At 36.9% G+C, this 16,619-nt stretch overlaps 1 protein-coding gene across 1 annotated transcript in view; it reads right to left on the bottom strand.

Annotated features, from left to right (window-relative positions):
- Positions 1 to 3,219: 3,219 nt before the first annotated feature.
- The window catches only part of LOC114357643 (uncharacterized), a gene marked incomplete at its 5' end in the record, with an annotated part of 70,971 nt that continues 57,571 nt past the window's right edge, over positions 3,220 to 16,619 (bottom strand). Inside the window, 2 exons of the mRNA XM_028311359.1 lie at positions 3,220 to 3,378; positions 3,781 to 3,909. Of these exons, the coding sequence (XP_028167160.1) occupies positions 3,220 to 3,378; positions 3,781 to 3,909 (288 nt within the window). The remainder of the gene's footprint in view (positions 3,379 to 3,780; positions 3,910 to 16,619) is intronic.

The raw sequence follows: 16,619 nt of genomic DNA, 5'->3' as shown, positions 1-16,619 counted from the left end.
GTGACATGCAGTCTATAAGTTTTTTATAAGTTTGTAGCATTTGTCTATGTGTATAAACGGGTAGGCCGGATCCAGTTGTTCAATATTAATCCAATATAATTTATGAAGGTTAATCCATTCTATGTAGTTTCAAGTTGTGGTACTCATACCACTAAACATTTAACAACAAAAAGTGTTTGTAGTTACGAATTACAAACATTGCGCAAATTAATGATAAGAGCTTTATTTTCGGTAGCTCATGTAATGTATTTTAAGAACAAACAACATTCAGCTTTTAATTTTATTTTCCCACAATTTACAGATTGGATATTAATTCGGCCACAACAATTCGCCCTCGGGGTGTAAGTTGTTAATGACTAATAGTAATTGACATGCACTTATGGAATACATTTATTTATTTTGATACTGCATTTTGTGCTGAAAATAGGTCAATGTAATGAAAATGAAAATTAAATGTTACAACTTACAACACATTAAAATTGACATGTGTAATGTTCTATGTGTAAAAGTTGGATTGGCACAATTTAGGTGGTCTTATTGCTAGGAAGCAATATCTACCGGACAACTTGAAGAAAGGATTTTGCTGTATGATTGTTTTTAACTAATAATATTGAATTTATAATGTTCAATGTGAGTTCCATCGGAGACAGTCATTTTAACAAGCTAAATATTTGTTTACTTTTTGTAAAACTTTGAAAACGAACCCGCTCCCATTAACATTCATTTGGCTCTTAATAATAGGTATTTAAAGAAAGCATTTAATTAGAGAAGCTAAGAAAACTTTCTCCAGGAATTTCTCGGTAAATAAATGTAGGGAGAGATAAAAAATCAATTAGACTGGGGTGGTCTTGATAGAGAAAAAACAGCTAACGATAATGAAACTAACTAAAAAGATTCGAGTTTCTTATCAACCTCACTTAGAGCTAAGCGTTTGTTACTGTTCATTTATATTATTAAACTAACTTATTCCAGACAATCTTTTTTTTTTAGCTTCTTAAACCAAGGGCTGAATTTTCAACCGTCGGATAACTTTTAATAACTTAAGAATAAGCTTCACACATTGTCAGTTTTAGTATGGGAAATTATGTCAAATTGATTACTGACAAGTTTATTTTTCAGTTAAGAGCGTTTACGTCTAGCGTGGCATGTCAAGTTTAGGTAATTTCGATGCTAGTTTTATTCACACTAAAATAATTATGACTGTGTGCGTGTTCTCACGCTCTATAGTCAAACCAAAATACTTTGATCCACCATCGTAAAAGTGTGCCAGGCTGTCAAGTGACAGCTCAAGGAAACTATAAAATCTTCAAATCTTCCAACACCGACTTCATAATTATAAATAATGGTATACATTAGTCCTAATCAATAATAAATACGTAAATTCTTTATCAAATAGTAAATTATCAAAGGTTTTTTACTATTTAGAGAATATTTTATACAGCCTATGTTCAGCAGAAAAAAATTTGAATTTTAATGGTGAGAGATTTTTTCAAATCGGTTCTATTCAAAACAAACTTTTCCTGTTTACTATTCTTTTTTTATCCGGAAAATGCATAACATTTCATACCCACCAGCTGCGGGGGCAGCTAGTGGGTTATGTGGGGTTCTTCCTACCAGAAGGTGGGTAGCCCCTACAGGAAGGCGCATCGGACAAGCTTGGGCGGCATTCGGGGCAAACAGCCATGTTCTACGCTCCAAGAAAATTGCTCAACACCTAAAGACCAAGGTGTTCAACCAGTGTGTACTGCCGGTCTTCGTGTATGGGATGGAGACCACGACGCTGACAGAAAAGTCTGCTGAGAGACTCCGAGTCGCACAACGAGCAATGGAAAGACAGATGCTTGGCGTCTCCCTACAAGATCACAAAACGAACGAGTGGATCAGAGAAAAGACGAGGATCAGCGACGTGGTGGAAGAGATAGAGAGCCGTAAATGGAGATGGGCAGGACACATTGCACGGATGAACCAGGATCGCTGGGCCAGAAAGACCCTGGAGTGGAGACCCCGCAACAACACCCGCGGCAGGGGAAGACCGCCTAAACGATGGACAGACGATATCCGGCAGCAGGCTGGAGTGAACTGGATGCGTGTGGCCAGGGACAGAAAACGGTGGAGGGTTGAAGAGGAGGCCTATGTTCGAAGGCGAACCCAAAGAATGACATAGATAGATAGATAGTGCGTGCGTAGATCTAAATCATTCATTGAATTAAATTCTATCAAAACAGAACACTATATTTTGGAATACTATTCAGTTATACTGTAGATCTCTAGGACCTATGTATTTTGACGTTATGTAAATGTGTTGCCTTTGAAAGTGCTTTTTAAAAGCCTGATTGCTAAAATTAATGACTTTTTATGACTATTTTGAAATAGCTCATAAAGTCTAACACTAGTTCTGAACAAGCCCACAAAATTAACAGCACTAGTATGCTAACGTATGCGCATTAAAGATAACGTTAGTAAGTTAAATTCTGCTCGTTACTGGTCTAAAGAGGGCAGTTAGAAAGTTCCAGTGCTGAATAATAAACTTTAGGCACCAGGGAATAAAACTGCTTATTTTTTGGCGTTACTGAATATTAGGATATTTTGTATAGAGATGGTTGGTTTGTTAATGAACTTGGCGTGTGAAAAACTTGAATACCTACCTATCTAGATTAGATTAAATTTTATAACGGTTTTATAAATTAAAATAGAGAAACACGCGGCATTTTTTTTATGAGTTACATGTACTCACGTAATTTATCATGAGTACATAGTAATATGTAACTAATTTAACAAATGGACAGGCCTCCTAGGTGGACCGACGATCTGGTAAAAGTCGCGGGAAGAGCCTGGATGCGGGCAGCGTAGGACCGTGCATTGTAGAAAACCTTGGAGGAGGCCTTTGTCCAGTGGACTTCATTTGGCTGAAACGAACGAACGATAACAAATATCACGTTGAGACTCGGAGCTCTAAACAAGGTAGACGGGAATAATTAACAGCGCTCCCTGCACTTGTAGTGCACTGTGAATGGCATTGTAATAACCTTTGTGTTTCTTGATTTTATAAATGCTAAATTTTTATAATGTCTAGTCATGACAATAGTCATAAAATAGTATACTCATTAATAACGGCAGCCGACTATTCTGATGGCTCAAGTACTGCTCTGCCAGGGCTGTTATGTCAGACTTGCTGACCCATACATATAGACAGATAATGTTAATGACGATAATATGCACTCACGTATAGTTGAATCGGCACAAATCGCTGTCGTTGGCTGGGACCGGCGCTGGCACTGCCGCCCAGTGGACGGCTCGGCCGCCGCTGGTGACGGCAGCTAACAGCCGCTGGCGGCACCCACATGACGACCATACACTGGCACTTGCTATGCCACCCGCCTGAAACAAAAATAAGTTTAAGAGTCCATTGGAAAATGTGTCTTAAAACCAGTTTCTTCGGCAGTTAGTCGTCATCAACCATGTCAATTGACGTCGCTTAATTGAGTATATTTTGTATTAAACACCTAACATATCGATGAATTACTGACAGGCAGGCAACCACACGGTAGTGATATAGTTTAGAGATTTATCTTTATATTTGTTAAAATTACTGGATACAGAGCGTGCGTATTTTGTTACAAAACCGCTTGCAAAAATGCGGGCGTCTATTGGTTGACAATGATTGATAGATAATAATATTCATAGTAAAGCAAATAGAGAAACATGGTTCTAGTGACATGGATACAAAGAAAGATAAAAACCATGATATTTTAAGAAACACAAAACTACTTTAAAAATTACCTGAAGTGGCGTCGGCAAGTTCTCCACTAGAAGGTAGCACTTGGATGTAGAGTTCCACCTTCGGATCCTCTCCCGAGCGAGCACGTAGTGTGTTTCTATCTCTTTCCCTTCCACAGCCACTAGTTCAGCCTGAGAACAAAGAAAACGGTAATTTAGAGTTAAGATCACAACTTTAGTTAATCAATGAGCCTAATCTTGTACTTATGAGCGTTTTGTAGTTTCTTAAATTTTAAATTTAAAATATAATTAATAATCGATATTATTTAAAACGTGAAAATACAATAAATTACAAAACCAAGACATAGAAATGTATGCGTGAAAATTCAAGAGTTGAGAGCGATAATAAAAACAAAAGAAGAACGAAATTGGGCGTCGAGAAAAGAATAAATTTTCTTAGTGGCCAGTATCGCGCAGCCAAGGAGGCGGGAATGTGCAGCCGCAATGACAACCTAACGTATTTTTTTAAATGCATAACAAGGCAGGTTTTAGACCGCAATCGCACCTGTGCAGTCTATAAGAATTTTATAAGGCAGTATTATATTATTATTTTATTTTATACGGGTAGGCCGGATCCAGTTGTTCAATATTAATCCAATATCATTTATGATGAAGGTTCATCCATTCAAAGTTCAACTTGTGATACTCATACCACTATTTAAACATTTAACAAAAAAAAGTGTTTGTAGTTACGAATTTACATTACGTAAATAAATGACAGAGCTTTATTTTCGGTAGCTCGTTTTAATTGATTTAAATAACAAACAACATTCAGCTTTTAATTTTAATTTCCTACAATTTACTGATTGGATATTAATTCGGCCACAACAATTCGCCCTCGGGGTGTAAGTTGTTAATGACTCATAGTAATTGACATGCACTTATTTATTTATTTATTTATTTTATTACGTATACAAAACAGGACAATGTCCTAAGCAATACAATGACAATATGAAATAAAAAGCAAAACCAGACATTATCCCAAAGCATGTATACACAACATGGAATATTGCCAAGCAGTTGTTGTAAAAATCATGCAAATGAATCTAAGCCTAAAACTATTACAATTTTATTAAAAACTAGCGGCCGCCCGCGACTTCGTGCGCGTGGATCTCGTTTTACCCCCCCTTCATCTATCTTACGCGGTTCAGATTTTTTCATACAAATGTTTTTTCCCGCTAACTCCCGTTCCCGTGAGATTTTTGCAATATCCTGTTGTAACTAAGCTTTAAGTTTACTAAGGTACCTGCATGCCAAATTTCAAGAGTATATCTTACGCGGTTTAGATTTTTTCATACAAATGTTTTTTCCCACTAACTCCCGTTCCCATGGGAATTTTGCAATATCCTGTTGTAACTAAGCTTTAAGTTTACTAAGGCCAAATTTCAAGCGTCTAACTTAAGCGGTTTAGATTTTTCGTACAAAAGGATTTTTCCGCTAATTCCCGTTCCCGTGGGAATTCCTAAGTATCCTATAACCTGCCCAGGAGTATGAAGAATAATTGTACCAAGTTTCGTTAAAATCCGTCAAGTGGTTTTTGTTTCTATAAGGAACATACAGACAGACAGACAGACAGACAGACAGACAGACAGACAGACAGACATCTGCCCTTTTGAGGGTAGTGTTTATACTGAGCTCTTTGCTTTTTGCATCGCTGCGGCACACATCACTCTGACTCAGGGAACTATTTGAAACGCTAGTCATCTTTATCTTATGTTGTTTTGTCACTTTTGTTATGTTGCAACTGTTGAAATTATTACTAACCTGTGTAACAAAATACCAGTGGTATCACCTAGTATGTTTCTTGACTAACTAACTTTATTTCGATATTGAATTGAATTTCAATAGCAACTATACATAATGTGTGTGTTAAAAGCATTAAAAAAGTGTGTTACAACAAATAAACAATTTATCTATCTATCTCACGCCTCTTCCCGATTGGTAGGGAGAGGTCATTTCCAACCGCCGCTCGTTCGCTTAGGCTGGGCACTGTTGGAGCGTGTCAGTCTGCTGCGGTGACTCACGTGCCAAGACTGCAGTGTTAACTGACAACCATCTACAGGCTCTCGGCCTATACGGTGGAGGAATGGCCCGAAGCACCCATGGCCCGGTAGAACCTGGGTCGCCCTTTGTGTGAGGCGATCATGCCGTCGCACCCACTCCTCTAATACAGGCAGAACTGCCTCTATGGTGCGACGTAAAATTTGGCTGACGGCCAGGCGTACCCTTCAGCACTCTAAGGGCCTAGATTCTCAAGCCTCTACCTTTTGGTTTCCACCTCTCGTGGTGCACGTACACGTACATTTCCCCTTGGGACCTATGGTCCTATATTGGGACCTATATTGTTGACACTAGCTTTGTCGCCACTGAGGATAAATGGCATATAATATCGATTGTCACCAGTGGTGGCACATACTTTTTCAGTTGTAGCTACAGGCTTTCTCACAACTTATGACAAATTAGAAAAATACATCCCAAATCCCAATTATGCCTAGTGGGGACGTACACAAATATTGACGCAAATGTCATCGTGCATGACATACGTAAAGTAAAAGTCAAGTAAGACCAGATGAATACAAATATTATTTTTTATAGTCNCGCCGCGCTTCGCGTAAACGCTCTGAAACATATTTCACAGTTTATTGCAGTGTTTTGTATAATACTGCGCGGCCGTAAATCACTGATGTTCAAATATTCAGTTTACGCAAAATGCGGCTCGCATCGCGTCGGTATTGCCAAAAATTCTGCCGCATGATTTGATCCTGTAAAATATAAACTACAAAATGATTGCATGAGTGAATGGAAATTTCTTTAAAACAGTTTCATACAACTTTTTTTTACATGTTTTATTTTTATTGGAACAAAACTTTCTGGTTATGGAAAAAGAGAAAATAGTCTTAGATAGAACTATATTGTGATAAAAAGAAATTGTGTAATCATTTCCATTGCTTCTTAATCATACCGATAAATGGCAATTTCTGAATAAGAAGTACCTACATGACTTTGGCTGTACTTTTCACCTGAACATTGTACCTATACGTATCTACGAGATGAAAATTTGTAAGGAACCATCTTAAACTGTAGAAATATTTTATATTTGTAAGCTGTTTGTTTTCTGAATAAAATATAATAAAATACATTGCTACACTCGGAAATAAACTACCTATCACACAAACTATCACCATTTACCGTTAAAATGCAGTTTCTGAAACGCACTACAATTATTTGCTAAAGGAATAATAAGTAAGTGCTTAGTCGCCGGCAAAGGCTAGTTTGCACATTATTTTTTTGTTACGAACTAATATCTCAGTAAAAGCGAACAAGTATAATATTTGCCGCCATAAAAGTTTCACGCAAGCTCAGCAGTCACAGATAAACAGTCGGCATTATGACGTCATTCGCAAACAGAATCATACCGTAACATATTTTATTTGCTTCTATAAGAGTGCGCCGGACATGGTGAACGGGACACGCGTAGAAGTATAAAAATACTACTGCTCATCTCTATGAGCATATTATAATAAATCCTTGTTTCGTAAAGAAGACGGGTTATAAAGCTAAACACTGCGCAATCTAATAGTTGTTTGCAAGTTTGTATATTTATTTGTGGGAAGAAATCTCTGAAACGGATTGGAAAAATATTTGACCGAGAAAGCTGCATTAGGTATCATAAGTTACGACAACTTTTCACTAGCGATACGAAGTTCGCTAGAACAGCTAGTACCTACTGAATATAATAAAAAAAACTCAACATTTTTGACTGGTTTTAAGCTTGTGTATGCGATGGCGTCAAGATAATGCGTTAAAAATGTTATTATGTAGTTTTACCGCACCTTCTATGCTTCGGTTCGCTGCCGAGCCCAATAAGTAAGATATTTCTATAGGCGTATTACCCACTTATTCAGAACCCTTCCTGGTATTCCTTAGACCCTCCACTTGCGTGCTCCACACTGATACCGAATTTTATTACGTTTTATTTTTATGTTTATTGAATTTCCCCTACTCCATGGGATTCCCCGCTTTCGCTCAACTCTCGAGTTTGATCCCTTCTCAACCTTTTCTAATATTTGATAGCATGTTATGGGGATTGCGAACACAATACTTTATTTGGCAAACGGTAGCATGTATAATATAATTATGTATATTTATATGATAGGAATGCAATAAATTATGTAACCTAGCTAACAGTATAAATAACTTTTTTTAGATTACTCTAGTATGAAATTAATTTGATTGACCATTCTATAAGAAAAATGAATCTGTAAGCCTACTTTAAAAAGCACGTGGAGACGTTCAGACGCGTACAAAATGAAAAAAAAAAAGTGTTACCATGTAACGACACGACACTTTCACCTGAATTGCACGCTATTGTTACAGTATGAAGAGATTGAACTGTTCACACAACGTCGCTTGCCTCTCTAACTGACGTATCTGACATTTTTTTCGAAACTGAGTTATCGACACCATCTTAATCAATTTCGTAAGACGAATCGATCTGTCCAATAGCCTGAATTTTTTTCAAAATGTCAGTTACGTCAGTTAGAGACGCAAGCGACGACAATACATACGAGTTTTTCTAAGTGGGAGTGAATAATAAGCACTTACAGGGCAGAAATGTACCATCGTAAACAGCATCTGTAACTTAACATTCTGTCATTTATAACTTAACATCAGGTGCCATTATCAAATACCAGCCTTGTTCTGCATAAATAAAACAAACCCTATCGATATAATTATTTAAAGCTGCCTAAACAAGCAAACATTTTACATGTAAAAAATATCGTATATTGCCCCAGAAATTCACTAATCCTACCACATCGAGAACAATACCCTTATAAATCCCAGAGACACGCACGCCCTGTAGTTTTGGCACACAACTTCGGTCCTTCCTTTCCCTGTCCTGTATTTCTCCGTCCTGTATTTCTTAAGCGGACTTCCAGTAAATTTGGCACCACCCTTTTCTGTTTATCACGAAACGGAGAAGCGAATTGTTTTGTATTTTGGCTCAGAAACACAATAGGAACGCTTCTTATTGGAAATAAGCATAGCAGTGAATAAAATATGACTTTAGAGCTGTTTAACTTTGTTGTGACAAATGAATAACTGAAAACTCTTTTTATGCTGTCCTTGAATGAAAGTTAAATTAAGATATAACGCATGTATTCACAAACGATACTTGCCTAAGTGAAGCAGCAAATCAAACACACCGCGTTGAATAGAGCTCTGTGATTGGTTCGTGTGTCACCCTGTGCGTCCTCATCACGCACAGTCCACACGCACTGTGAGACCTCATAGTAATGTTTGTGAATGCGGACGTAAGACTTGAAATATATACTTAATTAACAAAAGCTGCAAAGCATTAATTTATTATTTGTAGTTCGGTATTGCAGTACTGAAATACTTTATATTATGTTGTCTGTAGAGTTTATTCTGCCTAGAGAGCATTAAGTTCAAATTGCGTACAAAGTTTTTTATAATAGCTGAGAAAATCACAACGAACGAGCAGATATTTCCTTAAATACCAATAACAACCCCTTTTTATCGCTTAATATGTAATATCTAAGTCATTAGGATCGCTAGAAGCTTTAGGTTTGCCTTAGTAACCATATTGGTTGTAAGTCCTAACGGCCTAAAGGCTTTCCTATAATAATTATGACCGTTCTTCCGGAAATATTGGAATAAACACTCGCTTCTTTACCGCTCCATGATATTATTATTACAACCTATAAACCCTTTGAACATAGCCCTTTTATATATGCAGGTAAATCTTTGAACAGTGATTAAATTACTGATTTTTAGGTTTATTAATAACGTAAAATTTTATTTTCTTTAAGATTGGTTTAACAGTTACTTAGATAATAAATGTAAAATTTTCTTTAGCACTTCAAAAGCTTTGAAAGAAAACTCTTTATAATATCGTTGTTTAACTTCTGGTTCATGGTAAGACACTATGCTCATTCTGAAATTTCATTTACACTGAATACCCAGTAATATAATGAACTTTTATATCCAGATCAAGAGAATCTAATACCCCTTTCTTTCTAGAATCCTATTTACATATCATCATAATTCAGAATAACCATTGTAGAGCTTATAAAAAGGAACGGAATCTGGTTATCTCAGTGGCCACTCGGGCAGCAATAACATTACTGTAAAGAGGTGCCAAACGAGGGGAGGGTCTTTCTGGAGCCTCATTTGAATTGATATTGCAATATTTATAGAACTATAACAGTGAAGATAGTAAGTACAATAGTAAAATATAGTCTTATTTTAAAACTAGCGGCCGCCCGCGACTTCGTACGCGTGGATCCCGTTTTATCCCCTTCATCTATCTTACGCGGTTTAGATTTTTTCATACAAATGTTTTTTCCCGCTAACTCCCGTTCCCGTGGGAATTTTGCAATATCCTGTTGTAACTAAGCTTTAAGTTTACTAAGGTACCTGCATGCCGAATTTCAAGCGTCTAACTTAAGCGGTTTAGATTTTTCACACAAAAGGATTTTCCCGCAAATTCCCGTTCCCGTGGGAACTCCTAAGTATAACTATAACCTGCCCAGGAGTATGAAAAATAATTGTACCAAGTTTCGTTAAAATCCGTCGACTAGTTTTTGTTTCTATAAGGAACATACAGACAGACAGAGAAAAATTTTACTGATTGCATTTTTGGCATCAGTATTGATCACTAATCACCCCCTGATAGTTACTTTTAAGCTTCAACCACACAAAAGCGTGCAGATCGCCATAGCCGGCGCGATCACAGCGCGATCATAGGCCAATGGATAGGTCGCGCGGACTGTCATGGGTCGCACGACCTGTCATTGGCCTATGATGGCGCCAGCGATGGCAATCTGCACGCGTTGGTATGGTTGAAGCTTTATAAAATGTAGCTTATAAAATGAGCGTGCTAACAACGTTTGCAATTAAAATGCGAACACATTAAAATGAAAATCTCTATGAAACAGAAAATAACGTGCACATAACAGCAATGTTCGTATATTCGCGCAAATACTATGAAATTGCAGTTCTAAAATTATTTCTTAGCATGCACTTTCGAGATGATTTAATATATTAAAGTTGCACAGAATAACGGCGAGCGAGTGCACGAACACAGATATGAAATCCCATTTCTGTCCAGACATTTTAAAGTATTTCATTGGCTCCTGAAAAAACCACAGTATAGAGTAATACAGTAGGTTTACTTCATCCGACAAATCGTACTAACGAATTATAATAATTACCAGTGCAATTTTGTTCTCCAGCTCTACTCTTGTCCTTAGCATATCAAGAAAAAACATCATCATCATTTCACCCACAGGACGTCCACGTCGTCCACTGCTGAACATAGGCCTCCCCGAATGATTTCCATATCGACCGGTTGGTAGCAGTTTGCATGCAGCACCTTCCTGCTACCCTTATAAGGTCGTCAAGAAAAATATTTTAGATTATAAATTGTATTCAATTTATGAAAGTAACAATGTCAAAAAAACCAAGTCTCGCAACTCAGTTGTTCTACGGTAAAAAGTTGTGAGATCCATGTAATACCAAATCCAGTCCAGGAAATCTTTAACGTTTTACATATATTATTGACTTGGCCATCGCACTAAATAATTTAATTTACACGTGTTTTCATGNAGGTACTGTTTACGCAAAATGCGGCTCGCATCGCGTCGGTATTGCCAAAAATTCTGCCGCATGATTTGATCCTGTAAAATATAAACTACAAAATGATTGCACGAGTGAATGGAAATTTCTTTAAAATACTTTCATTATAACTTTTTTGTATACGTGTTTATTTTTAGAACTTACGGAATAAGAGAAAATAGTCAAAAACTTTCACTCGTGTACAGAATGGTGCTGTTATACAGACATATATATTTTCAGAGCATTACGCACGAGTATTTGTGTTTATATGTAGATACAACTACCTATATTGTGATAAAAATAAATTACGTAATCATTTCTATGGCTTCTTATTCATACCGATAAATGGCAATTTCTGGAAAAAGGAATAAGTATACCTACATGACTTTGACTGTACTTTTCTGAACACGTGTACGTGGCTGAAATGATGGTGATGATGATGACATCTTAAACTGTAGAAATACATACATTGTTACACTCAGAATTAATAACTAAGGCTGAGTTGCAGATCGTAACTATAACGCTAACCGGTGTTTTTTGTATGGAGTTTGACAGATTTTTGACGTTTATCAAAGTTAAAATAAGAAGGTGCAACCCAGCCTAAGCACGGCCTAAGTGCTTAGTCGCCGGCAAAGGCTAGTTTGCACATTATTATTTTGTTCCGAACTAATATCTCAGTAAAAGTGAACAAGTATAATATTTGCCGCCATAAAAGTTTCACGCAAGCTCAGCAGTCACAAATAAACAGTCGGCATTATGACGTCATACGCAAACAGAATCATACCGTAACATATTTTATTTGCTTCTCTATGAGTGCGCCGGACATGGTGAACGGGACATGCGTAGAAGTATAAAAATACTATTGCTCATAGAGATAAATCCGTGTTTTGTAAAGAAGACGGGATATTAAGCTAAACACTGCGCAATCTAATAGTTGTTTGCAAGTTTGTAGATTTATTTGTGGGAAGAAATCTCTGAAACGGATTGGAAAAATATTTGACCGAGAAAGCTGCATTATCATAAGTTACGACAACTTTTCACTAGCGATACGAAGTTCGCTAGAACAGCAAGTACCTAGTGAATATAATAAAAAAAACTCAACATTTTTGATTGGTTTTAAGCTTGTGTATGCGATGGCGTCAAGATAATGATAAAGATAATAGATTAAAAATGTTATTATGTAGTTTTACCGCACCTTCTATGCTTCGGTTCGCTGCCGAGCCCAATAAGTAAGATATTTCTATAGGCGTATTACCCACTTATTCAGAACCCTTCCTGGTATTCCTTAGACCCTCCACTTGCGTGCTCCACACTGATACCGAATTTTATTACGTTTTATTTTTATGTTTATTGAATTTCCCCTACTCCATGGGATTCCCCGCTTTCGCTCAACTCTCGAGTTTGATCCCTTCTCAACCTTTCCTAATATTTGATAGCATGTTATGGGGATTGCGAACACAATACTTTATTTGGCAAACGGTAGCATGTATAATAATTATGTTTATTTATATGATTGGAATTACAATAAATATAACCTAGATTACAGTTTACATAACTTTTTTAGATTTCTCTAGTATGAAATTAATTTGATTGACCACTCTATAAGAAAAATGAATCTGTAAGTCTACTTTAAATGAAGACGTTTAGACGCGTACAAAATGAAAAAATGTGTTACCATGTAACTAAAGTCACGACACGTTCACCTGAATTGCACGCTATAGTTAGAGAATGAAGAGATTGAACTGTTCACACAATACATACGAGTTTTTCAAAGTGAGAGTGAATAAGCACTTACAGGGCAGATAATATGTACCATTGCGATCAAATACCTGCCTTGTTCTGCATAAATAAAACAAATCTTGTCCATATTTAAAGCTGCCTAAACAAGCAAACATTTTACATGCAAAAAATATCGTATATTGCCCCAGAAATCCACTAATCCCACCACATCCAAGTATAATACCCTTATAAATCCCAGAGACACGCACGCCCTGTAGTTTTGGCACACAACTTCGGTCCTTCCTTTCCCTGTCCTGTATTTCTCCGTCCTGTATTTCTTTAGCGGACTTCCAGTAAATTTGGCACCGCCCTTTTCTGTTTATCACGAAACGGAGAAGCGAATTGTTTTGTATTTTGGCTCAGGAACACAAGAGGAACGCTTCTTACTTGGAAATAAGCATAGCAGTGAATAAAATATGACTTTAGAGTTGTTTGTTGTGACAAATGAACAACCGATAACTCTTTTTATGCTGTCCTTGAATGAAAGTTAAGATATATTACTAAGACTAAAATCTTAATTAACAGAAGCTGCAAAGTATTTTTTTTAATCTACAACGAGGAAGCTCTTGGCCTGTATCTCACTTGATGGTCAGTGATGATCAGGCCGAAGGTGGAAGCGAGCTTTACCCGGAATACTCAACCACGGAGGAACTGACTATCTTACCTCTAACTGCCGGAACACAACAATGCTATTAACACATTGTTGTTATGGCGACAGACTTGGTAAGATGGTGGTAGCTAGCCAGGCGGACTTGGAACAAGCCCTACCACCAACCAGACCGAACAGAAAAATCTGCCCCCACTGGGAATCGAACCCGGGACCGGCGTCTGAAGCAGGTGGTCTTACCACTAGACCACAGAGGCGATTTATTATTTGTAGTTCGGTATTGCAGTACTGAAATACTTTATGTTATGTTGTCTGTAGAGTTTACTCTGCCTAAAGAGCATTAAGTTCAAATTGCGTACAAAGCTTTTTATAATAGCTGAGAAAATCACAACGAACGAGCAGATATTTCCTTAAATACCAATAAGAACCCCTTTTTATCGCTTAATATGTAATATCTAAGTCTTTAGGACCGCTAGAAGCTTTAGGTTTGCCTTAGTAACCATATTCGTAGTAAGTCGTATCGGCGTAAAGCTTTTCCTATAATAATTATGACCGTTCTTCCAGAAATATTGGAATAAACACTCGCTTCTTTACCGCTCCATGATATTATTATTACAACATACAAACCCTTTCAACATAGACCTTTTATACATGCAGGTAAATCTTTGAACAGTGATTAAATTACTGATTTAGAGGTTTATTAATAACGTACCTACACTTTTCTTTAAGATTGGTTAAACAGTTACTTAAGTAGATAATAGAGGTAAAATTTTCTTTAGCACTCCAAAAGCTTTCTTCAAAGAAAACTCTTTACAATATCGTTCTCTAACTTCTGTTTCATGGTAAGACACTTTATGCTCATTCTGTTATTTCATTTACACTGAATACCCAGTAATATGTATAATGAACTTTTATATCCAGATCAAGAGAATCTAATACCCCTTCCTTTCTAGAATCCTATTTACATATCATCATAATTCAGAATAACCATTGTAGAGCTTATAAAAAGGAACAGAATCTGGTTATCTCAGTGGCCACTCGGGCAGCAATAACATTTCTGTAAAGAGGTGCCAAACGAGGAGAGGGTCTTTTTGGAGCCTCATTTGAATTGATATTGTAATATTTATAGAACTATAACAGTGAAGATAGTAAGTACAATAGTAAAATATAGTCTTATTTTAAAACTAGCGGCCGCCCGCGACTTCGTACGCGTGGATCCCGTTTTATCCCCTTCATCTATCTTACGCGGTTTAGATTTTTTCATACAAATGTTTTTTCCCGCTAACTCCCGTTCCCGTGGGAATTTTGCAATATCCTATTGTAACTAAGCTTTAAGTTTACTAGGATACCGGCATGCCAAATTTCAAGCGTCTAACTTAAGCGGTTTAGATTTTTCACACAAAAGGATTTTCCCGCTAATTCCCGTTCCCGTGGGAACTACTAAGTATAACTATAACCTGTCCAAGAGTATGAAGAATAATTGTACCAAGTTTCGTTAAAATCCGTCGACTAGTTTTTGTTTCTATAAGGAAGACAGACAGACAGACAAAAATTTTACTGATTGCATTTTTGGCATCAGTATCGATCACTAATCACCCTCTGATAGTTACTTTTAAGCTTCAACCACACAAAAGCGTGCAGATCGCCATCGCCGGCGCGATCACAGCGCGATCATAGGCCAATGGATAGGTCTCGCGGACTGTCATGGGTCGCACGACCTGTCATTGGCCTATGATGGCGCCAGCGATGGCAATCTGCACGCGTTCGTATGTTTGAAGCTTTATAAAATGTAGCTTATAAAATGAGCGAGCTAACAACGTTTGCAATTAAAATGCGAACACAGTAAAATGAAAAACTCTATGAAATAGAAAATAACGTGCACATAACAGAAATGTTCGTATATTCGCGCAAATACTATGAAATTGCAGTTCTAAAATTATTTCTTAGCATGCACTTTCGAGATGATTTAATATATTAAAGTTGCACAGAATAACGGCGAGCGAGTGCACGTACACAGATATGAAATCCCATTTCTGTCCAGACATTTTAAAGTATTTCATTGGCTCCTGAAAAAACCACAGTATAGAGTAATACAGTAGGTTTACTTCATCCGACAAATCGTACTAACGAATTATAATAATTACCAGTGCAATTTTGTTCTCCAGCTCTACTCTTGTCCTTAGCATATCAAGAAAAAACATCATCATCATTTCACCCACAGGACGTCCACGTCGTCCACTGCTGAACATAGGCCTCCCCGAATGATTTCCACATCGACCGGTTGGTAGCAGTTTGCATGCAGCACCTTCCTGCTACCCTTATAAGGTCGTCAAGAAAAATATTTTAGATTATAAATTGTATTCAATTTATGAAAGTAACAATTTTTATTCGTAAACAACGCAATATTTGATAATAATAATTTAATATTTAATTGAATAGGGGAGACCGGGGTAAAGCCGTATAGCTAAGAATAAATACCCATAGAATAGAAACAAAGAAAACTACGTATTTGTAATTTACTTCTTTATTAAAGGTTTTCATTAGCTAGAAAAATCAACAATGAAATGACACTTAAATTTAACAGAAATATTATTTTTTAAACAAAAACAAAACCTCTAGTATTTCCGGTTTTGACCCGGGGACTGGACGAAACCGTATACATATATACAATATCCTCAGATGATGAAAATACGGGTTTGAAACGCCCTAATCCTTTGTTTGTAGAAAGATTTTCACCAGATGACCTGAACTTATTTACGCGGTCCTGCAAAGTAGATTTTGGGATACCATATGTAGTCGACGCTTTTAAATATCC

The sequence above is a fragment of the Ostrinia furnacalis genome, unplaced genomic scaffold, assembly GCF_004193835.3.
Source record: "Ostrinia furnacalis isolate ACB-3 unplaced genomic scaffold, ASM419383v2 OfSCF3306, whole genome shotgun sequence".
In the NCBI taxonomy this organism is placed as follows: Eukaryota; Metazoa; Arthropoda; class Insecta; order Lepidoptera; family Crambidae; genus Ostrinia; species Ostrinia furnacalis.
The sequence above is the reverse complement of the archived record's forward strand: the minus strand, read 5'-3'. Positions and strand labels throughout refer to the sequence as shown.